This window comes from Artemia franciscana, chromosome 9 (assembly GCF_032884065.1).
Source record: "Artemia franciscana chromosome 9, ASM3288406v1, whole genome shotgun sequence".
Classification (NCBI taxonomy): Eukaryota; Metazoa; Arthropoda; class Branchiopoda; order Anostraca; family Artemiidae; genus Artemia; species Artemia franciscana.
In genome coordinates this window covers 47832554-47857353 of record NC_088871.1, presented here as the reverse complement: position 1 = coordinate 47857353, position 24800 = coordinate 47832554, and the positions used below count along the sequence as shown (strand labels likewise).

General features: G+C 35.2%; 1 protein-coding gene across 1 annotated transcript in view; it reads right to left on the bottom strand.

Annotated features, from left to right (window-relative positions):
- LOC136030844 (acetylcholine receptor subunit alpha-like) overlaps positions 1 to 24800 on the bottom strand; it is a 131661-nt gene that overhangs the window by 46343 nt on the left and 60518 nt on the right. Inside the window, exons 5-7 of the mRNA XM_065709889.1 lie at positions 17705 to 17823; positions 4222 to 4390; positions 3101 to 3171 (exon numbers count right to left, since the gene is read on the bottom strand). Of these exons, the coding sequence (XP_065565961.1) occupies positions 3101 to 3171; positions 4222 to 4390; positions 17705 to 17823 (359 nt within the window). The remainder of the gene's footprint in view (positions 1 to 3100; positions 3172 to 4221; positions 4391 to 17704; positions 17824 to 24800) is intronic.

Sequence of the window (24800 nt, the reverse complement as noted above, 5' to 3'; positions counted from 1 at the left end):
AGTAAGACACCCCCATCCCCACAGCTCTCAGGGTGAGGGTTGTAACTTATGTCTCGAGGGTATAAAAGGCTTAAAAGAAAGGGTGGCTGAGTATACTTCGATAGGGGACTTAATGGATTGGTAGTCTAAATTTCTAGTGCCCTTTTTAAGAGTTATAGTGGTCAAAGGGCAGCCAGCCCCCCTCCCAAACACGTCGTGTTTTACCGAAATACATGGAATAAAAAAATTTCGAGAAAATCATTTTATTCAAAATAGGCTAAAGATCATATAAAAATGCTTTTGGGGTAGGTAGAAACCACCAAAGCCTGGGGAAGGGTTTTAAGTTATGCCGCGCAGCATTTACAATTTTTACAGAAGGGATGGTTGTTTAACTTTAGAATAGGCTCATTTTGGTTGAAAATTGGTAGTTCTACTTCCTTTTTAACCGTCAAAATAGATGGAGGGCGTTTAACCCTTCCCCCATCGACAACCCCTCTTTTCACCAAATGCATTGAAATTATGAGATGGCAGATTTGGTTGAAAATAGTTCAAAGAACATATAATAATGCCTCTAGGGTTGACAAAAACCCCCAGGCCCTGGGGATAGGGTTGTAAGTTATGGCATGAGAGTATATAAGGCTTTTATGGAGTGTGCGGTCGTATAAACTACATATGGGGGTTATTTGATTTGGAACTGTAAGTTATAGTGACTTTTTTTTAGAGTCAAAGTCAAGTCAAAGTCAAAGAGCAACCGCCCCCCGCCTTCTAGGGTTATCATTTCCCTTAACATCTCCAATCAAAATTTGGAAGATAACAATTTTTTTTTATAGTTGAGTGTTTCGGAAATTATGTCTGTGAGGAAGACACCCCTTCCCCCTACATCCCTCAGGGCGAGGGTCGTAAGCTATGGCCTAGGGCATATAGGGTTCTTATAGAAAGGGTGGTCGTATATACTTTGGAGGGGACTAATTGGATTTGTAATCAGAAGTTCTAGGGCCCTTTGTAAGAGTCAAGGTGATCAGAGCGTAGCTATCTCTCCTCAAACCCCCACCCCCACACACACAGACACACGCACACGTCGTGTTTTCCCGAGATGTATCCAAAATAGATATTTGATACAGTCCTTTTATTCAAAATGTTCCAAGGATTGTATAGCAAGACCTTTGAGGTTGATAAAGACCACCAGGGCCTGAGAGTGAGGGGTGTAAGCTATGTGCCAGAGGCATTTAAGGCTCCTACGTAAGGGATGGCTATACAAACTTTAAAGGTGGCTCATTTGGTTGAAATTGGAAGTTCTAGTTGCCTTTTAACAGCCAATAGCGATGGAGGTCAACTAGCCCCCCAAACTACCACTCTTTACAACAACTGTATCTGAATGAAATTTTGCAATGGCAATTTTGTTTAAAATAGCCCAAAAAACATATAACAATGTGTTCAGGGTTGGCAAAACACCCCAGAGCCCTGGGGCAAGGGCTTTAAGTTCTGCCGTGGGGTAATATAAGGTTTTTATGGAATGAGCGGTCATATTAAATTCAGATTGGTCTCATTTGATTTTAAATCGGAAGTTATAGTACCTTTTTTAAGAGTCAAAGTGATTTGAGAACCCCATGCCCATCTTTTCCCATAACAAACATCCAAAAAAAGTTTTGAGACATCAATTTTTTCAGCATTGTTGAATAGTTCAAAAATTATATATTTGGGGATGACACCCCCTAGGTCTCTGGGCAAGGGCTGCAAGCTATGCAATACGTTCATCGTTTATCTATAGTATGTTTTATTGAGAAAACGTATGCATGTTTAACTTCTACTTTCCCAAAATTTGAAGGGCATTAAGATGAGTCTTGCAGGAAACGTTGAGGGGAGTTTTGAAATAAATCATAACATTTTATGTGTATATAGGCTGTCAAAAGGGTATAATTCAGGGATGACTGAGTATATTAATTTGGAATTTTCATGAAATGATAAGAGAGATGACCAATTGAAAAAAAAGGTAATATTTGCAGCCGACTATAACTACAACTACTGCTGCTTCTACTGCTACCACACGTAATGTTGCTATTACCATTACTATCACTAAAACTACTACATTAGGGAAGTAGGAAGGGAACATTAAACATTAAGGGAAAAGTTGAACTAAAACAAAATATACTATGTGCATACGGATTGCTGATACAGGCGCATCAGCAATATCTTTGGAACGACTTATTACATCGAGAGAAAACTTCAGGGGCATCATGAGTGGGATATGCAGTTGACCAAAAGCCAAAATATACTCGTTACTACTGTTATTAATATTGCTGCTACTACTGTTACTACTAATAGTTATACACTGTTACTACTACTACTGTTCCTACTACTACCACTACTACTATGATACTAGTACAATTAAGGCAAAACATACGAAGGTGACAATTTAACAGAATATTGAAGGGGAATTTGAACTAAATTAAAACACATTATGTGCTTGCAGAATGTCAAAAGGGCGTATCTCAAGAATTAATTTGGGTATTAAGATGAAACTTTAAGAGAATACTTAAAAGGGAAGATCAATTGACAAAATCGTAATATATGCATGTCACTCCTAAGACTAATAAAGTTGCTACTTTTCCTTATGCTACTACTGTTACTATAAACTACTCCAACTACTTCTTTAATTGTAAGACATTGTAAGGCTTAGAGTATTAAGATGAAAGGGGAGTCCTACTTAATGAACGAGTAAATATAAATGAAATGAAAGTAATGAAACTTAATGAAAGTAAATGAACACCGAAAACGAGCAGCAAAAACAATAAAGAGTAGAGCCAAACTGAAAACGAAGAAATATTGCCATAAATGGGTCTGGTGTTGCATTTCTTCAAACCCACGAAGAGACTAAAGCATATTTTACATTTTATTGAGGACTAAATTGAAATATAATATTTAATTTATGTTTAGCCATTCGATTTTTCAATACATTTAAAAAAACAGACTCACATATAAGTAAGTAAGTAGTAAGTAAGACGGTACTAGAACCGTAAGGTCCAAACCGGCGGCGCTGATTTCCATTTCATGGCCCTTCAGCCAGAAAGTGTAATAGGGGGGTGCCAACCATCCTAAGCTTTCACACACCCTTCCTGCTTACCTTCCCCAGATTTCTTCAGATACCCCAATAAGAGCTGGGTCAAGTCTGGCTGAGCTTACAGAGTCACGCCACTAACCCCCGTCCCAAATTAAATAACTGGTCACAAATTGGATTGAAGCCATGCCCCTTGGACACAGAATTCTGATGCCAGCGTGCCAACCACTCAGCCAGGACGGCTTAAAGACTCACATATAATTTGATTTAAAGTCAAGACTAGAGTTTTCTCTGAGCCTTACTCGCACTCTATAACAGTGTTTCTTCTTGTCATAATGTGAGAAAACCCCTAATCAAGTTAAAAGAAAAGAAACAAAAAATATACTTCCAAAACAGAAAAATTCCATCATTACAAAAGGATGTCCGACGGAATCCTTTGAATCCTATCCGCTAGAATATGAAGTTATGTGTTTTGTGAAAAAAAAAAATTCTTACTAGGAGTTATCGATGCAATTTTTGTATATTATCTGGATCGCCTCCATGAAATGAGAATTCAAAGTCTCAAGGTCTCTATTAAATAGTAGATAACACCAAACCACTGCAAAATACCTCCTTTTTGCCATTTTTTGCTGTAAAACAACAACTTTAGTAGTCTCTTTTTTCAATTTTCAGTCTCTCTTTCTCTATCTCTCTTTTTTCTCGTCTCAATATGTCTCTCTCTTTCCCCTCCTCTTCGCTACTCTATTCTCTCTCTCTCTCTCTCTCTCTCTCTCTCTCTCTCTCTCTCTCTCTCTCTCTCTTTCTAGGTCAATTTTACTACATCTTTCTCTGTATCCCTCTCTCTTGGCCTGTTCTCCTGTCAATCTCACTCACATGGTGCTATTAAAGTATTCTTACCTACCAGTGTTCTATCTTTTCTCTGTCAGCTGATGCAAGTCCAGGTAACTTTTCCCCTTAATTGTTCCACAAAAAATCATCAGCCTTTAGCGATTCAGCTTTCTTGCCAATTTGATTCCTTTTATATTTATTTCTCTTGTCTCGTATTATTTCCCCATTCTCACCTTAATTAGTATGTAAACTTCTCTCCAAAACTACCATTCTATTATACAATGGAATCCTGCATAAATCTTCTTCCTAAGCTCGCATTCCTAGGTCATTACAGTAATACGATAGATTCCAATTCTTACCTTCTCTCCAGAATCTGACGGTAGGTAAAACACTAACACAGTTAGGAACGAGATCCCCATGCAGGGAATAATGAGATTAACGGTGTAGAAAAGGGTCTTCCTTCTCATTGTTATATTAAATGTTATATCTAAGTAAGGCTCTTCACAGCAAGCATACGTCTTAATGGTCCTGAAATGAAATAAGCAAAATAACATTATGTATAATGTAGATAGTTCATTACTTCACTGAACATAACAAAGAAAATCGAGTTGGTGACACAATTTCTGCTATCCAGCAGAAATAAAGCAGGGGGAAAGCTGAAATTTTTACTCTAATTGGGGGGGGGGGTGAGACGAATCAAGATGAAAAACAAAATTTTTACAGGGAGGTTGGGCACTGTCTATTAAGTTCATAGCTTTAGAGTATTCGATGCCTTTAGCCGTTACTTCTCTGAAGCCACCTTCAGAAATGAAGCGGGGATGCATCCACACTAAACTTAAGTAAATTGCAATTTCCTCCCAGTTTCGTTTTTTCCATTTTTCCAGCACATCACCTACTTCAATGCTTCAAACTTTTCCAACTCCCGAAATTTTTCCCCCCAAAATGAACTCTGGCCTATTTGCCAACTTTTCTTCCCATGATAGGAATTCCAAGAATTTCTGATCTTGAGCTTGTGCTACGTTAATGCCTCAATTACTGCCACCAAAATTTCAATGTAAACACAAGAATGTAGTGAAAATATCTATGTTCTTATAAGGTTAATTAAAAAACTTTCAAGTTTTTGAGAGAAAAGTAAAGACCATATTAAAATTAACATCAGCAGAAAGAAATTCCTACAGTAATTCAAACTCAAAACGACCAGAATTTACTATTAAAAAATAATTGAAACCCAAAACGAACAGAAATTCAATAAACAATCATAGTAAACAAACATACAATAGGTACTAATGCAAAATGAAATTAATTTTAAAGCGATTAAAACTCAAATTAAACATGCCAATCAAGCTTAAAACGAACGAAAATTGCAAACAAGAGTTCGGTTACTACCCCCTCCCCTAACTGTAAAAGTCTAAAGCCTATTGCCTCATTTGCGCTGTACTAAAAATGAGTTATATTACAAATGTTTTTTGTAGGTATTACAACATTGAAAATAAAAAAAGAAAATTACATTGAAAAAAAATCTTAAACTGCTGAGCTTTCAGCAAATAATATTAGATCCTAATCCTAGGATCAAATAATATTAGATCCTTTTTCCTAGAAAGTGGATCCTAGTCCTTTATACTTCATAGTATTAAATTGATCACATCAGAAGTAGTAGTTGTAATGGTAGGCTAGTGGTAGCAGTATTAGTAATGGTAGTAGTAGTAGTAACATGCACATATTGCATTCTTTTCAGTCGGTCACTCCATCAACATTCCCTGAAATTTCTATCTAAATAGCCTTATTCATTCCTGAGATACACCCTTTAGACAACCCACATGCACAAAGAGTGCTTTGATTTGATTCATAGTTTTCCTTCAATATTCGCTGAAATATTCCCTTTTATACCCTTAGCCTTGGAAGAAGTAGTATCATAGTAGTAGCAATAGCCAGTGATGTCGTTTAGAGGGGCAAGAGAGCAGTTGCCCCCCCACATAATTTGGAGAAATATTTATGAAGTAACTTGAAACTATTGCTCATTTTAGGTTTTAACTTAGTTCTTTACTTTGATCAGATAATTTTGTTTCAATTAATCGATCCTCGTTTTTTATATGTAAAAAACACAAAAAAATAGGGGTCCATTGCACTTCCTACTGTTCTCTACATTCATATTTATACAAATATTGCGCCTTCGAAACCTTACAATCAAGTAATTAGGGGAACCTAGTTGATGGAAAAATGGCAAAAAAACATACTATACTTCCGGTTTTGCAAAGTTTGCTCAGGTCAAAATTTTTTCCTGATTGTTAAGGGTCTTTTACTTCCTAAAATCTATAAGTTCAAGATAAGGTTTTCTTGTTTTATAACTTTCAAAAATGGATGTGAATACATCCTCTACATCTGCAAATATGACAGAAATGGAATCACTAAAAAAACAAGATATCCCTGAAAACAAGGCTTTTTTTCATTGAAAAAAAGGAAAAAGAAATTATCAAAAAAAAGGAGATCTAGTGCTATTTACAATAATATTCGTACTGTACCTACATAGGTCAAATTGGTCGTAGTTTAGTCAGAGAAGATAGTAGGGGGGTTTCTGCTCCAGGGATAATTTAATTGTTTTAATGTTTTACCTCCACTATTTAAATCAAATCTCCAATAGAGCTCAAATTCTTGTATTTGTAATTGCAACTCCTAGTAAGCGCAGATAAAGTCCTACTCCTTGCGTTTTGGATTCAGATGCTGCATCAGCCATGAATGTAGAACAATACCATACTATACAATACTTTCTTCACTTTTCTAAATATTTATTTTAACCAGCTTCAAAAAATTAATTGACATAGATGCACTGAGGAATATTACTGTTATTAGTTGCATTTCATCTAACGCCAGTGCTACTTCTTTGACATTTATCTCTGCATCAGCATGTTATGCGAAATGTCTGTTGCATTTCACGTAACGTCAGTCGCATTTGACGTAACGCCAGTGCTACTTCTTTGACATTTATCTCTGCATCAGCATGCTACAGGAAATGTCTGTTGCATTTCAGGTAACGTCAGTCGCATTTGACGTCACGCCAGTGCTACTTCTTTGACATTTATCTCTGCATCAGCATGCTACACGAAATGTCTGTTGCATTTCACGTAACACCAGTCGCAATTGACGTAACGCCAGTGCTACTTCTTTGACATTTATCTCTGCATCAGCATGCTGTGTGGAATATCTGTTGCATTTCACGTAACGCCAGTCGCATTTGACGTAACGCCAGTGCTACTTCTTTGACATTTATCTCTGCATCAGCATGCTATACGAAATGTCTGTTGCATTTCACGTAACGCCAGTCGCATTTGACGTAACGCCAGTGCTACTTCTTTGACATTTATCTCTGCATCAGCATGCTATACGAAATGTCTGTTGCATTTCACGTAACACCAGTCGCATTTGACGTAACGCCAGTGCTACTTCTTTGACATTTATCTCTGCATCAGCATGCTATACGAAATGTCTGTTGCATTTCACGTAACGCCAGTCGGATTTGACGTAACACCAGTGCTACTTCTTTGACATTTATCTGTGTATCAGCATGCTATACGAAATGTCTGTTGCATTTTACGTAACGCCTGTCGCATTTGACGTAACGCCAGTGTTCTTTGACATTTATCTCTGTATCAGCATACTATGCGAAGTGTCTGCTGCATTTCACGTAACGCCAGTCACATTTGACGTAACGCCAGTGCTACTTCTTTGACATTTATCTCTGCATCAGCATACTATGCGAAATGTCTGCTGCATTTCACGTAACGCCAGTCGCATTTGACGTAACGCCAGTGCTACTTCTTTGACATTTATCTCTGTATCAGGTATGCGAAATGTCTGCTGCATTTCACGTAACGCCAGTCGCATTTGACGTAACGCCAGTGCTACTTCTTTGACATTTATCTCTGCATCAGCATGCTATACGAAATGTCCGCTTCAAGTAGGATAAAGCGAATCCGAACAAAATATGTATATTTTTCCCACAATGCAGAAACCTTATGCTAACATATAAGCTGTACCAAACAATATTCATTATTAATTTTTCATCTATTTTAACATTCTGCAGTAGGAGACCGAGCTTCGCTCGGTGAAGTGGAATACATAAATTAAACTTTTGTATAATTTTTCTAGAATTCTAGGGGGTAATTTTCAAACTCTAGGTGTCAATTTTTCCCATCCAATTGGCATCTCTGATAAATTTTATTTAAAGTGAGGTTTTTACCGCAATGCTGCCAAGAATTGTTCAGATTTTTTGGATATTCTTAATCAAACAATGCTCAACGAGTAAGTTAATAATTCACAATTTTTTTTCGACTGTTTTACGTTAAAAATGTTATCGCTATTTCAAATATAATAAAAACCTCATGGGAGATTCTTCATGGAGGAGAATTTCCGTAGGGGTAGGGGTGATATTTTTCGGGCGAGTTTTTTCATTGGACACCACCCTTTTTTGATATATATACATTTTTTTTTAATGAAAAAACAATCCAAAAGGCAGTTTTTGAGTGCCATTTGCCACTTTATAATTGACTTATTAAGTCAAATTTATAACAAGTAATTAAATATAAAAAGTAGTTCATATGTGGCCATAATTAGCTCTCTATGATGTCCATGTTTCCGGCCCAGCCTTTTCATTCCGAAAATGTTACCCAAATTGTGCTTTTAGTATTACCATGCGACACTTTATGACGGCCTTGTCAAGTCTTACATATAAAAAACTCATAAGATAAAATAATGAGCTTTTATGAGTCCTTAAACAGCTGCCTATGATGTTCTACTCCCTCAATAGTGACGAAGAAAAATAGGACAAAACACTGCTGGCCATGTAAAATCTAAAATACATACCTTTTGATTGGCTAAGACGTCATTTTCAAATCACATGCAACTGAATGGTGTGATGCATGGGGCTGACGGAGGATATGCACTTTAATATTAAGTGTAAAGCTGGTAAAAAAGCTGAACTTATAAAACTCTCCATTGCCCACTCGAAAGCTTGTTTACTTATACTTCTGTCATCTGCAGCAACTCATTGCTGACAGCCATAGCTCTTGCTGAGTTTACTACTTAATTTATGTTTTGATACATGTACATTGTTTATTTATGTATTTTGTGATGTTTTGGAATTTAATTGAATAACATGTTTACTAAATCGTAGCTTTTCTTCGGTATCGCTTGAAGAAAGATATAACTATTAGAAACTTAGGCGAGCTATCTTTACTTTTAAACACTTGACATATCCCCCCCCCCATCAGGTGGAAGAGCGCATGCACTTGTGGTCCCAGGATTGGGACAGCTGTACTCTCCCATCCTGGGACACATTCTGTAAATAATTAATTTTGATTATTAATTAATTAATTATTATTAATTATTCATTCGGAATAAGCGCGTCCGTTGGCCAAGCGATGTAAGATGGCCAAGCTTTCGGCTCTTAACATTGAAAGCAGCTCAACTTTGACCAATTATTTAACAAACTCGATCCGATTAATGGTCCAGCCACAACTTTGGCTCATACTTGTGATGGTCCCTTTCAACAAAGAGACTTGATTTTCCCTTAGATTAACGGGAGAAAATTCGGAACAGAATCATTAGATTTTTCAGACGTCCTTAAAACATATTTAGGCTTGTGTTTTACCAAGTCAACACCCCTTTCCCCACAGGTGGTTTCATAGGAAAGGGGTTGAGGGGCACTCACCCTGGGTGCAGGGATTTCAGGGGTGCAAATAAATAATCTAACATTTATAATCATTTATAAATATCCACTACCTCGGTTTTTATTTTGATTGCCATCTGGCATGGAAATGTCACAGGGACACAATTTCATCAAAAATTGCCCGTGAGATAGGCATACTTCAAAGTCTGTAACACTTTATCCCTCAAAGAATCCTTCTAACTATATATTATTGGTTGGTTTATCCTCATATCTCCTACGGTTATCTCCTATGGAGCAGTAACTTCTTACGCAACTATAGAAGAGTACAAGCTCTACGAAATAAAGGTGTTAGAACAGTCGGTAAACATGTCCATGATGCACATGACACCTGTACTTGTTTTAGGTCCCTGAAGGTCCTTAATGTACGTCAGATAAGATATTACCGAGCTGCAGTATTTGTGTTTCAGTTTAAGAATGATTTAACCCCTGATGTTTTTAAGAGTTTTTACCAAATTAATAGTGGCCTGCATAATTATGGAACTATGCAAAGTGATAATATAGTGGTTGATTTGCGTTGTGGTCTTCATTTTTAATGAAATACCTGGGGCCTCAGTGGCTGATTTGCGTCGTTGTACCAGGTTTTCATTTTTAATGAAACATCTGGGTCCATCTGTATGGAATAAGCTACCACTGACCATTAGAGCGGCGGAACACGTATCTCAGTTTAAAAACAATTTAAAAGATTATTTTTTGGAGGGAATTTGTTAAATTTTATTATGGCTGGTAGGTTGGGTAGGGGGGAAGAGGACCTGGAAATGTAAGGGTGGGCAGGGGCTAAGATGGGATTGGGGGCAGGGTGGGGGGAAAGGAGGGGGTTTTGTGCATTTAAGAGTGGCGGAGACTGGATTTGCTATTATTATTATTATTTTTCTTTTATATTTTTATTTATCAATTATTATTTTTAATTCAGTTACTTATTTACTTATCTATTTTTTTTTCATATGTATATCTTATAATTTATTTATTTTTGGTTTATTTATAATAATTTTAATTTAATAGTTTAAATTTAAGAAGACAGTCAAGTTAATTCGTAAGTAGTTACGTGGACTTTCGCGCGACCGCAAACCCTCATAGGTTATCTCCAGCGCGAAAGTGTTATTTTATTTATTTAGTTCTTTGTTAATGTGGATGAATAAACTATGAAGATCTTGTAGTGTCTGAAATTTTATCTTCAAAAAATAAATTAGAGGTCGTAGTTGGCAGTAACTTACTGTAATATTTATATAATAATACTTAATACTTGCTGTAAGTATTAGCAAATTGTAGAAGCCTGAACTGCCCCTGCTTTCCCCTGACGGATTTCCCATCCCCATTGAGCATCTGGATATGGACCCCTTCTTGCTACCTCACCCAATAAAAATGCTTGAACTACGCCCCTGGTAATAGTAGTAGTAAAAGTAGTAGTAGTAGCAGTAGTAGTAGTAGTAGTAGTAGTAGTAGTAGTAGTAGTAGTAGTAGTAGTAGTAGTAGTAGTAGTAGTAGTAGTAGCACCAATATTAGTTACAGTAGTCGTATGCACAAATTGCCTTTTTTATATTTTGAAAATAACCCTTATTATGCCCTGGAAGTTTCAACTTAATACTCCTGCTCCCTAGATATTGCTGCTATGCTCTTTATGCTCGATAATCTATTTGCAAATAGTGTTGCTTGATTTAGTTGAAAATCCCCCTCAGCACTTCTTAGAATTTGCATCTTAATATCCCCAGCCTTAGAAGTAGTTGTAATAAAAGTAGTAGGTGTAGTGCTATAGTGGCGGTAGTAGTATTAGTAGTAGTTGTAATAGTATTAGTAGTAGTTGTAGCTGTAGTAATAATGGCAGTAGAAATAGTACTAACAGTAGTAGAATTAATAGTTGTAATAGAAGTAGTAGTGCCAGTAGTAGTAGTATTAGCGTGCATATATTGTCTTTTGGTGAATTGATCATCCCCCTTAATTCCCTGAAAGTATCAGTTAAATCCCCTAAGCCATTCCTGAGATACGTGCTTGCAAATCTTGTGTGTAGATTTGGTTCAAAACTTCCCTCAACGCTTTCTGAAAGCTTCACCTGAATATTCTTATCCTTTTCGGACAATAAGGGTCCAACCTACCCCCTCTTCCAACAACAGATACTATACGTAAAATATGGTGGAATCACATATTTTAGCGCCCTTGCCCCCGAGACCTATTGGGGGGGGGACTTCGACATTCCCTGAGGCATAGTTATTGGGCCTTTCGATTCTGTTGAACAAAATGGCTATCTCAAAATTGTGATTTGATGTCTTTTAGGTAAAATAGACTAGGGAGGGGGACCGGCTGCCCTCCAATCACTTTTGACTCTTAAAAAAGGCACTAGAACTTTCAATTTCCAGTCGAATGACCTCCTTCCAAAGTTGCTGTAACAACTCCATCAATACGAAACACCTTGTTGAAAAAAGTTAATAATAACTCACAGAGCCCACTGGTTGCATTCAGCGGTCTCAACACACAGTTACAACACAAGCTTTTACTTCCTATCAATTTTTATTGAGATTTGAATATTTTTCTTGTATTTGATATCCTGATAACCAGATTCTGGAAACCCTCTCTCTGACCCACATATGAGTCAGATTAAGAACGAACTTAATTAAGCCCACTTCTGAGAACAACTCCTATACTATTGCTAATATTAATAAACAAACCACCACACTACCAAGTCCCCTTGGGCCAGCACATCATACATCCCAATCTATCGAAGGCTTCAATTTTACTTCATCCCTGAAATTTCCAGTTTTCTATAAATGACAAAATGTCCCTTAAAATGTACACAAATTATAAACAGTAGTGAATTTTTGTTTCTTTTTTCCAAGACAGTGGAATTTAATTCAGTGCATATTTCCACTGTCTTGAAAAAAATCCCTATTGTTCCTACTTTGTGTTTGTTTGATATGGAAAGGCTGTGTGATCTTCGTCGCTGTTTTTTAAAGTTTCCCTTAATTGAAATTTTTAACCAATTCCACTGCTATTTGAAGTCGTCATACTTTCTATTTGACCCCAGGTCACGGCCACAAAGTATCTGAGCTTCACACGAACTTTATATGTATATACAGACTCAGAGATGTATTTGCTAGAAACCATGAAGACAAAATTTTCATCTCATATACAATTGCAATATTTATCTCTTGTATTTAAGAGGAAGGGGCGTGTTCTAGAGGACTCCAATAAAACGTGTCCCCTAAAAAGATTTTTTAGGGGGGGGGCAAGGACATTTTCATTTTGTTTTTTTGTCTTTACCATTTATAACACTTGAAAAATATGATTTTTACTTTTTTTAAAACAATCTTTTCCCCCAACAGTGAGTCAAATTACATATTAGCTTGTTTCAATTCGACAATAGAACATCAAGAAGAAGAAAAAATGAGGATAAATCCAGTAAGTGAAAAAGTGAAAATGCAATGCAAATATTTCGGCCGAGACTTTATCTCAGCCGTCCTCAGTGCAAAGATCACCACGAGTGCACCATGTTTTTTTCTTCTTCTTGAATTTTTTCTCATCTTTTCATGCTTAGCCAGTGTGGTCTTAGAAATTATTTACTTGTTTCAATCTAACTACTGGACAATTTTCAAACATTAGGTGAACTTTTTTCTTTGTGTCCTGGTTTACCCTACAAAGACTCTCAGAGATTTACTTTTACCATAACTAAGCTAGAGACAACTGATCACGATATAAGAAAAAAAGCTACGAAAACAGTTTAATTAAAATATCAAAAAGAAAGCAAGAGATATTTTAAAAATAAATTTTGATCGTTATTGAAGTGTAAAGGATATGGAAATTCTCCATGTTACTCAAAAATAAGGAAAATACTGACTTGAAATAAATCAGTCAAAAATCTGTTACTAAGGAAACAATTTTCAAAGCGCAATAAATACTGCTATAACCCAGCCTTTCAGCCATTATTTTTCTTAATCCAAATTAAGAGAATGAAAAAGGAAGAGAGAAATTAATCAAAATACATACACATCTGGAAAGAAATTCAGAGGAAGAAAGACGAGTTCTTTTTTTAATTGTTTGTATTGCTTGAGGCGTTTTTCTCTTATTATTTGGACGGTGAACATTCTCAGCTTTTAATTAAACGTTAGTTTTTTTTTAATATTAGAAAGGTGTTAATAAAATACATAGTATAGATACGAACCGTAAAAAAAAATATTTTGAAAGATCCGATTTAAGATTCAAAATCTAAAAGTTGGTCTAGAATCCCCATAGGAACAACACAACAACTTTGAATGTGAAATCTTATATTATGTTGCGCAACGAGATAGAGAAAATTCGATTAGAATCAGTTTCTATGTTTATGATCAAGAGGACGAACAATTCCAGCATTTAAAAGTTGTGTAGTTTATTTAGAAAGCATCAAATTCATGCATTTGAGTGGACTCTAGCATTAATTCTAGCTAGGCCAAGCTACGCAACAGTGATTCTTATGATTCAGTTGAGAGGTAAATGGAAAACTTATTGTTAACATTCACGTTTAAAGAAATTAATACTGGTATTTCCAATAAAATCAAAAAACTCTGTCATAAGCAATAATTTATTTTATTTAGCAATAACACAGCTGATGTCTGCTCGGGGATGATGTGTGCTAATCAGATTTTCACTCTGCATCTCCACCTCTACCATCGATTCATTCACAGACAAGACACCATTGCCATCTTTCTCAACTTCGTTCCTAAATTCGACACTATACTCCGGCCTATCTTATGGAATATAATGCCTGAAGATGGTGTCCCAACTAGATTGGTTGACCTGCTCAAAGCATATTATGAAGATATAAAGAGTAGCATTCAAGTATATTGCTAACTGACAGAACTCTTTGAATGGATGTTCGCCAAGGCTTTCTAGCGTCCCCAAATGTTTTCAATTTCATAGTAGATGGGATTATGAGAAAGCACAGAACGAAGATGATGGCGTGGTATTTCTAGCTGAAGAAAGTGCGGCTGAACTTTAATATGCTCATGATGTTACTCTGATATCTGAATCCGTAGTAAGCGTTTGAGAAATAATAAAAATAGCGGCAGCTACGGCAGATATTGCAGGGTTCCCCATCAGCACCCCGAAAACTAAATACCTATCAACTGAGAATGACATCAACTCACTTACACAGCTCAATAGAGCACTGAAACACCCAAAGAGTTTAAATATCTAGCATCACTTATAGATGCTAAGGTTAGAACATTACACGAGATCCAAGGTATTACGTAGACCCCTATGGCCAAAACAAGAAATTGAACTCAAAAAGAAACTCAGAATGTACTCGGCATACGTACACTCCTTACTGATACATGGCGGTGAGACCCGACCACTAAATGCAGAAGAAGAACAAGAACTACATGTTCTAGACCGAAAATATCTAAGAGCAATTTGCAACATTTTATGTTTACAACGAAACAACAACTACCAGCTCATGAAGATGCGCGGATTAAAGATTACAACGTCCTACATGACCAAGAAAATACGCCTCAAGTGGCTTGGTCATGTAATGCGACATCCAGTGGTAACCCTAACACGCTAGGTCCTTACTGTAGTGCTTTCCTTCTCTTGGAAGAAAAACCGAGAAGCCAGATCAAACCACGACAGAATTTCGTGAGGAAGGACTTTGAACTACTAGGCGGTTTCCGAAAACATGGCCACAAGTGGGAAAAGTCATGGCTTCAACTCATTGGACTGCTGTTAAAGGATTTATTAATTTGGAAGCACCTGGTCCGGCAGCTTCTTGTTGCAAGTTTCGGCTGAATCGCATGTGCCTCGTCTTAAGTAACAGTAAATAAAGTAGTACATTCCCAAAGGTCATAGTAACATGCTGGAAATAATTGCATGCTTTGAATCTGCTAAGACGAACTATTTTAGCCCATGATTTTTAATGTAGTAATACACTTCTGTAGTATTAAAACTTGAATTATGCTTGTTCTCTTCATTTTACTGTTCTCAATAAGCCAGGCTTAAAATATTTGACATCATGAAGAAAAAATGAAAATTTACCTGTCAAACAGTTAGTGGTAAAGAACTATAGTAAGGAGTCACCCGGCTCAATAGTAACCGAAACTCTAAAAAATGGAATTTTGATATCAATAGTTACATACAAAGAATCGCATTTTAATGTTGATTTTAAATATACAAGTTTCATCAAGATCAGTTATACCCATCAAAAGTTACGAGCCTGATAAAATTCGCCTCATTTTAGAAAATAGGGGAAAACACCCCCTAAAAGTCATACAATCTTAATTGGAGGGCATCTAGGCCCCCTCCCACGCTCATTTTTCCCCAAAGTGACCAGATAAAAATTCTGAGATAGCCATTTTATTCACCATAGTCGAAAAACCAAATAAATATGTCTTTAGAGACGACTTTAGAGACGGAGGGGCTGCAAGTTGAAAACTTTGACCTGTGTTTACATATAGTAATGGTTACTGGGAAGTGTACAGACGTTTTTGGTGGATTTTTTGGTTTAGGGGGAGAGTTGAAGGGGGGAGGGGGTTACGTGGGAGGATATTTCCATGGAGAGACTTCTCATGGTAAAAGAGAATTTCAATGAAGGGGGCGCAGGATTTTCTAGCTTTATTTGAAAAAACAATGAAAAAATAAATATTAAAAGTTTTTTCTACTGAAAGTAAGGAGCAGCATTAAAACTTAAAACGAACAAAAATTATTACGCATATGAGGGGTTTATCTCCTTGTTATACCTCACTCTTTCCGCTAAAGTATTTTTAGTAAATTCAACTATTTATTCTACGGCCTTTGTGATTCAGAGGTCATTCTTAAGGAATTGGGACGCAATCTAAGCTTTAGTGTAAAGAGCGAGGTATCGACCAGGGTTGAACCCCCTTATATACGCAATAAAAACATACGAATATAGAAGTTCGTTACGTAAGTTAATTCGTAAATTACGTATATTTTTTTTCCAATGAAAACTTTTATAAAAAATTAAAATTTTTTAGTTGCTTTTTAAGCAATCAAAAACTTGGAGGGCAACTAGGCCTTCTCCTTCACTTCTTTTTTCTCAAATCTTCCGGTTAATTACAATTAATTAATATGCAAATTTCGTTTTAATTATTTATGGGCGGAGAGGGAAGATCAAAACATGTATTAATTCGAAAACGTCCAGAAATTAAATAAAAAAACAAGTTTTTGTAACGGTAAATAAGGAGCGACATTAAAACTTAAAACGAACAGAAATTACTCCGTATATGAAAGGGTCTTTTCCTCCTCAACGCCCCGCTCTTTACGCTAAGGTTTCTTACTGTTTTAAAAAGTAGAGTTAAGAGAAAGGGTCAAACCTTAGCGTAAAGAGCGAGGCATTGAGGAGGAAAAGCCCCTTTCATATACAGAGTAATTTCTGTTCATTTTTTGTTTTAAAGTCGCTCCTTACTTACCGTTACAAAAACTTGTTTTTTTTATTTAATTTGATCTTGAATTGTGTCGAAACGGACTATGTAATAGCTGGGGAAATAATTTCTTTTTTCATTATTAGTAGGCAGAAACTAATATACAGACGTATTTATGTTTGTTAAGGAAGATGTCCAGAATAGTAATTAGGAGAAGACGTGCAATCTACCATCCTCACTATCATCAATATTTTGAATTACCAACGCTATAGGACATTTCCCTCAAACTTAGAGTAAAATATCTTTCTTCTTTTTAATACAAAGCTTTCGAAATGTTGATGATTCCACAATGTTCAAATAAAAACCAGAATCAATAACTTTGCCCATTTATGATATAAATGTATTAATTGGCAAATTCTTCCCGCTGTATACCATTATTAATTGAGAAGATCTGCGTTTACCACAAGTGCTGACGGCTCATCGTACCATCAAGCCACTCGATCTCAACAAAGTTGCATATTTACTTCACTGATTACTCTTCCCCACAAAGCTCCAATTCCATTTAAATCATATCTTGTTGCTTCTATTAATCCCATTTGAGGACGTCTACGATTTAACAATCTGTTTAAAATCTATGCAAAAATTAAATACAACATTTGTCTAACATTTTTTCAATAAAATTAGACAAAAAAGCCCAGTTGTCGACTTCGTCTATGTTGCTGTTGCTGTTGAACCGAATGAAGCCATAGTTCATTAAGTTATTTCAATCTTCAAAATGAAGCCTACCTGACAGCTGGTACATCAAGAATGTCCCATTCCACAGACATGTAAAATTCTGAAAGGTCAACTCCAACATTGACAACGCGAGATCTTTCTTTGTCTTCATCAACATGTCTCAAATCGACCTTAAAATGCATATAATATAAAAAAACAAAGTTAAATATTGCCTACCTTAGGTCTTTTTAAAGCGATCTCCTAATTTGTGCATATTTCTGAATTTTGTGCCACATATTTGCCTAGGTGTTCTCAAAATATACCAGCAATGCATATTTTATCTTAGTTAAAATACAGATTGATAAAAAAAATCAATAAAAATTGAAAATTTAAAATTTTTTATTTTCATAAGGATATTATAGTTAATTGTTTTAATTTCAGCACTTTCTTACCTAACCAAAACCCTGTCGAAAAAGAATACTGAATGTTCCAAAATTAAACTGAAAAAACAGTATCTAAGTCCAGAAATGCTGCAAAACTAAAAGTGATGCTTTAGAAAATTGTTTCTTAGCATTGTCAAAAAATTAACAATATCAACCCCAATCTTAGCCAATGATAGAGACAATAATAGAATCTCCCATGGTTATTAATGAATAAAAAAACACGTTTTTTCTAACGGAAGAAAACGTTAAAAGCAGAATTCAAAACAAACCATTTCTTTTCCTTTTCAGCCTATACAAAATATTTCTGTAAAACCAATACAAATGATTTATTTGTTGATTTATTTATTTGTATTTATATTTTTAGGAATATGCATAACTAGGGTTTTACTGAAAACTCAAAACCCACGCATAAGAAAATCTAGAATGATGTTTTAAAAGCCCAACAGTCTTTACAAAGCCTTCAAAAATATTAGACCTCTATTTGGGGCTCTTTAAAATCTTGATATCGATCCATTGAGCTTTGAAGTCGATACATTTTTTGCATAAACTTTAAATTACCTCAAATTTTCGAGTAAAAAATGAAGAGAAATTCCTTTCGTAAATGATAAGCCATTAAACTTAATGAAAAAAGCAAGATTGATTTTCAAGGCAATTCATTGATTTCACCAGCTGTAGCAACGACAGCTAGTAATATAAATTTTAAAATGTAGAAACATACTTTAGTATAAATTTAAATAAAGAGCTACCACACCATGATATAAACTCTGAAAATCCAGTCATAACTTTCTATACAACGAAATATTTCAATTTATTATGTGAACTCTGAAGCTACATTACGTCTATAATCTTAACACTAGCTTACGAATGAGCCCTAAAAATTTCGGCAAATGTATGCTTTCGTTCCAAGTGCTCTAAAGTGCGTATTACTTCATATAGCAAGATTCTGTTGATTAAATATTTTTTCCTTGTCATTATTAGAGAAGCGCATCCATTTTTGGTTCACCCTCCTCCTCCATGAGGCAAACTAAAAATGCATAAAGTGGGATTGCTTACAGGTAACATTACGTATAGAACAAAGCTTATTAGTCCATGAGCCCCGCGGGCAGTGGGGCGAGGTCTGTATCCTATATTTATTCAACAAACAGATAAAATTTAAAAAAAATGAGGTTTATTAAACAAAGGTTTATCGCTCTATAAGTCATGTTACCTGTAAGCTAGCCCACTTTACGCATTTTTAATCTCGTTGGAGGGGGATTTTAGAACCTAAGAAATGGATGCGCTTCTCTAATAATGACAAAGAAACAATATGAGATCATCAGAATTTTGCTATATCCAGTAATGCGCATTTAGAGCACTTGGAACGAAAGTAAACATTTACTAAAATTTCTATAATTTTAAAATTTCTTTTAGCCTTTTAGTGCTGGCAAAAAAAAGAAAACCTCATTTCTATCAATGAAAAGAATAAAGATACTTTTTTTTCAAGGGGGAATGTAAGTTTTGGTCAAGGGTAACTAAAATTGTAATTTAGCTACTGTCCTTCTTGTTTCGATTTAGCCTCTATTCATCTTTGAGAGATCTCAGGATCTTTTTGAAGTCCTGGAAAATTTGCTTTGGCAATTTAAAATTATTGTTCTCTTGTGTTTGTGTCATAGTTACTATTGTTCCACTTATGTATACTTTTAAAACACGTACTTGAAATTTTGGTGAGGATGTGCCAAAAGATTTTTTCTTTAATGGGTTACCAGAAAATCCAAAGATAGGGGACTGTAATCAGTTAAATAAGGGCATTCAGCGACGGCAATTTTAGTAAAATATTTTCCTTATCCTAGCAATCTTCACTTTCGAGATAGCCACAAAAAGTGCAATTTCCACAGTCATTTGGCTCAACAATCCTTACCATCTTCCAGTAAATTGTTAGTACTGGCAAAAAGTAAAATAAGCGTCACCCATACAAAAATGTGATGTTTGTTGTTTTTCAAGATTAGGGACAGTAAACTCCAGTTAAGACTTTCCGACAATGACAATTTCTAACAAATATTTTTATTTCAAATTGAAGCTTCGTTTGGAGGCTTTTGGCTCTATTTCAAAATAATAAAAAAAATTATAGTCATAATTAAAAATCATAATTTTGTTGTTTCATTTCAACAAAGTCATGCTTTCGACTTTTAGTTTTTGCTCTTTACCAGGCTGTAGCTATTGCTGCAACCATGATCTGAGTGAAAAATATCTAAATTCAAAAATATACCAAACAAGAGAATGCAGTAGTTTAGGGGCTCTTATAGACTACATAGCACTAAAATATAAACAACACAGGTTTAATCTTCGACTAGGAAAGAACGACAGAGTGGACTGTTTATTCAATAGTATGAACAGGAATCTACCGTTACACAGCTGTACTCCAGCAATTAGGATAGGGTCATTATATCTATTTATGATAAAAACCTAATATTTTAAGTCTAAGAACTTGACTCTAGGCCAATGCCTTCATTTCAAGGAATGTATTTGGACTAAAGATGTACTATGAGTGAAAATGTGGGGTAACAGCTCTTATCTTATTGTAGAAATGGCTTTTCTAGCAGAAAAATCATTAACAAACAATGTCATATATTCTCGAAGTTACATGTAAAACCCAGACAATATTGAATATGAAATTACCAAACAATAAAAATTATATAAAAACTATAATTTTTTCATAATAACTAAGATCTATATGAACTTTTAAACGAACAGAAATCCCCATTTAAACAAAATGGGGTGCCACCCCATCAAGCCCCAACTCTTTACGCTAAACTGGCTGTTTTATTCTCCAGTGGCGGAGAATAAACGCTCTTGCTTAAGAGTAATGTTATAAAAGATAAACTAAAAAAAAAAAAAAATTAGCATTATCACAGGATGATAGGGCATATATATTCCCAATGGCTCTAAATAATAAAACTTTCCTTTCAAATTTTTTGGAGGTAATTGGTAAATAAAATACTTACAAGTGCTACCTGCCTAAATGTTTACCTTTAAAATGTTTTCCTAAGGGTACTTGTCCAAATCTAGCATAAAGAGTGGGGCTTGGGTAATTGACCGTCCGCTTCTTAATGTATAATATTGCTTCTGCTAATTTTAAGTTTCAACATTACTGCTTAAACATATATAAATCAGTAGTTAGATGCTAAATTTCAACTGTTATATTTCCTGTCAAAACAATCTTGAAAGAGATTTCAATTAGTTTTACCAAAAATTAAAATAAAAGTTTTTATCAAATAAAAATAAAAGTTTTTGGGTGAAAATTATGTTGTAGTAAGGTGAAAATGTAGTAAGGAGCGACCCAGCTCAATAGTAACCGAAACTCTAAAAAATGAAATTTTGATACAAATAGTTACATCAAAACTATCCCATTGTAATGCTGATTTAAAATATAAAAGTTTCATCAAGATTAGTCTTACCCATCAAAAGTTACGAGCCTGAGAAAACTTGCCTCATTTTAGAAAATAGGAGAAAACGCCCCCTAAAAGTCATACAATCTGAACAAAAATAAGACCATCAGATTCAGCGTATTATAGAACCCTTTTGTAGAAGTTTCAAGCTCCTATCTACAATAATGTGGAATTTACCATTTTTGCCAGAAGACAGATCACGGATACGTGTTTATTTGTGTTTTTTTTTCAGGGGTGATAGTATCAACTCAGTGGTCCTAGAATGTCGCAAGAGGGCTCATTCTAACGAAAATTATTGGACGGCACCTAGGCCCCCTCCCACGCTCATTCTTTCCCCAAGGTCAACGGATCAAAATTCTGATCCGGCTATCTTTTCATAAAAGGATAGCCATTTTATTCATCATAGTCGAAAAAACTAATAACTATATCTTTGGGGACGATTTACACCCCCACAGTCCCCGTGGGGGGGCTGCAAGTAACAAACTTTGACCTGTGTTTACATAATGGTTATTGGGAAGTGTACAGACGTTTTCAGGGGGATTTTTTTGGTTTAGGGGGCGGGGAATTTTGAGGGGGGTTACGTGGGAGGATCTTTCCAAGGAGGAATTTGTCATGGTGGAAGAGAATTTCAACGAAGAGGGCGCAGGATTTTCTAGCATTACCTAAAAAAAATAAAGAAATTGAAAAGTTTCTTTTCTTTGAGTTTTTCTTTGAAGTTTCTTTGAAATTGATCTGAAAATCAATTTCAGTCAGAAATTGAATGAAAAGTTTTTTCAACTGAAAGTAAGGAGCAGCATTAAAACTTAAAACGAACAGAAATTATTACGCACATGAGGGGTTTACCTCCTCGTAATACCTCGCTCTTTAAGCTAAAATATTTTTAGGAATTTCAACTATTTATTCTACGGCCTTTGTGACTGAGGGGTCATTCTTAAGGAATTAGGACAAAATTTAAGCTTTAGTGTAAAGAGCGAGGTATTGATGAGGGGGTAAACCCCCTCATATATGCAATAAAAACATACGAATATAGAAGTTCCTTACGTAAGTTACGTATATTTTTTACAAATGAAAACATTCGTAAAAAATTAAAAGTTCTAGTTGCCTTTTTAAGTAATCAAAAAAATGGAGGGCAACTAGGCCTCCTCCCTCGCTCTTTTTCTTAATTTCTTCCGATTAAAACTATGAGAAAGCCATTTCGGAAAAAAATAATTAATATGTATATTTCGTCTTAATTATTTATGTGCGGAGAGCCAAAATCAGAACTTGCATTAATTCAAAAACTTCCAGAAATTAAATAAAAAACAAGTTTTTTTAAACTAAAAGTAAGGAGCGACATTCGAACTTAAATCGAAAAGAAGTTATTCCGTATACAAAAGGGGCATTTCCTCCTCAACGCCCTGCTCTTTACGCTAAAGTTTTTTTAATGTTTTAAAAAGTAGAGTTAAGAGAAAGAGTCAAACTTTAGCGCAAAGAGCTGGGCGTAGAGGAGGAAAAGCCCGTTTCATGTACGAAGTAATTTCTGTTCGTTTTAAGTTTTAATGTCGCTCCTTACTTTCAGTTAAAAAAAACTTGTTTTTTTATCTAATTCTTAGGAAAATATAAGCACAAAAAAGCACTTTAGGTAATACTTTTTTTTAAGATATGTATTATCACAGCATAGTAAATAAAAAAACTTCCCCTTTTCCCTATTCAGAAGAGATTTAAAAAGGGGACACAAAGGGACAAGTGTGTCAAACAAAATCCACTGATTCACTTTTCTCTGTGGCTCAATCCTAACTGTTTCATTTTGAAGATCTCTGCAAATGAGATATTCTTTCCTTTACAATGTTTTCTCTTTGCATGCAACTACTATTATTCTTCTAAAACAGTTTGAATTTTTAAAAGAAAATATGAAGGTTTTATGATAAAAGAAAGAGTTCCAGATTGGTTGGATTTACCAAATCTGGTACAAAACAAATAGGATGAGGGGAACAACCAAAATAATATTTTGGAGGAAAAGAATTCAGCGAAGACAAAAACAGAGCTTACTTTCCAAGATTAAATTGCACACTAAGTATGAGGCAATGACCCTTGTTTGTGTTTGAGCAGTCTCTCATAAAGAGTTATGAAAAAAAGTCATAATTTAGAGTAAAGAATAAGGGCTGAGGAAGGGGCAGCCCCTTCATGTGTAGAGTAATTTATGTTCGTCTAAGCTTTGATTTTTCTCCTCACTTTTAGTTCAAAAAACTTTTTACATTTAATTTCTGACCGTTTTCTGATTCATGATGGGGGGATTCGTAGGAATCCCCCTACGATGTAAAATTCTCCTTAAGAACTCGCCCCAGAAACTTTCAACCCAAAAAAAGTTCTTCCCCTAGAAAATCCCCCCTCTCTGTAAAATATTCTCCAAATGCTTTATATATGCCAATAACAAACACTACATATGAACAATGGGAAAATGCGTAACTTACTACCCTTTTCCCAAGGGCTAAGGGGTCTTGCCATCTGCAAAGGCATAGTTATTTAGCCCTTCAACTATAACGAATCAAATGGCTATCTCAAAATGTTGACCGGATATCTTCGGGAAAAAAAGCCGAGAGAGAGCGAGAGGGACAAGTCCATCTTTTTGTGGTCACTTTAAAGGGAACTAGAGCTTTTGATCTCCGTTCGAATGAGCCCTCTCCCAATCTTCTAGGAATATTGTTTGATACGATCACCCCTGAAAAAAACATGCATCCGTGACTTTTTTCTGGCAAAAATTACGAAATTCCACATTTTTGTAGATAAAGCTTGAATTCCTCTCCAGCAGGGCTCTCTGATATGCTGAATCTAACGGGATGATTTTGATTAAGATCGCTTGATTTTTGAGGGTGCCTCCCTCTTTTTTCAAAAATCAGGTACATCTTCTCGGACTCCTAGTTCTTGATGCGTAACACTAAACTTGTAAAGCTAAAACACGTAACACTAAATTATAGTAACACGTAATTACTGCTTAATTAGTCCATGTTGTCTATTGTTAGTTTGAATTTTTTTTCTTCGCTGTTTACTGTCTTTGTTTTTGTTTATTTATCATACTCCGTACTTTGTGTTTTTTATACTTTTACGGGTAATAAAGTTCTTTCATTCATTCATAAATGAATTTTACATAGTTTGAATCAGCATAAAAATACAATACCTTTTATTTGTCAATATTCATTAAAATCTAATTTTTTCAGCATTTCTGTTATTATTGGGCCGAGTCTTATCTAATTAACAATTAAATAAAAAAAATTTTTTTTAACTAAAAATAAGGAGCGACATTCGAACTTAAAACGAAAAGAC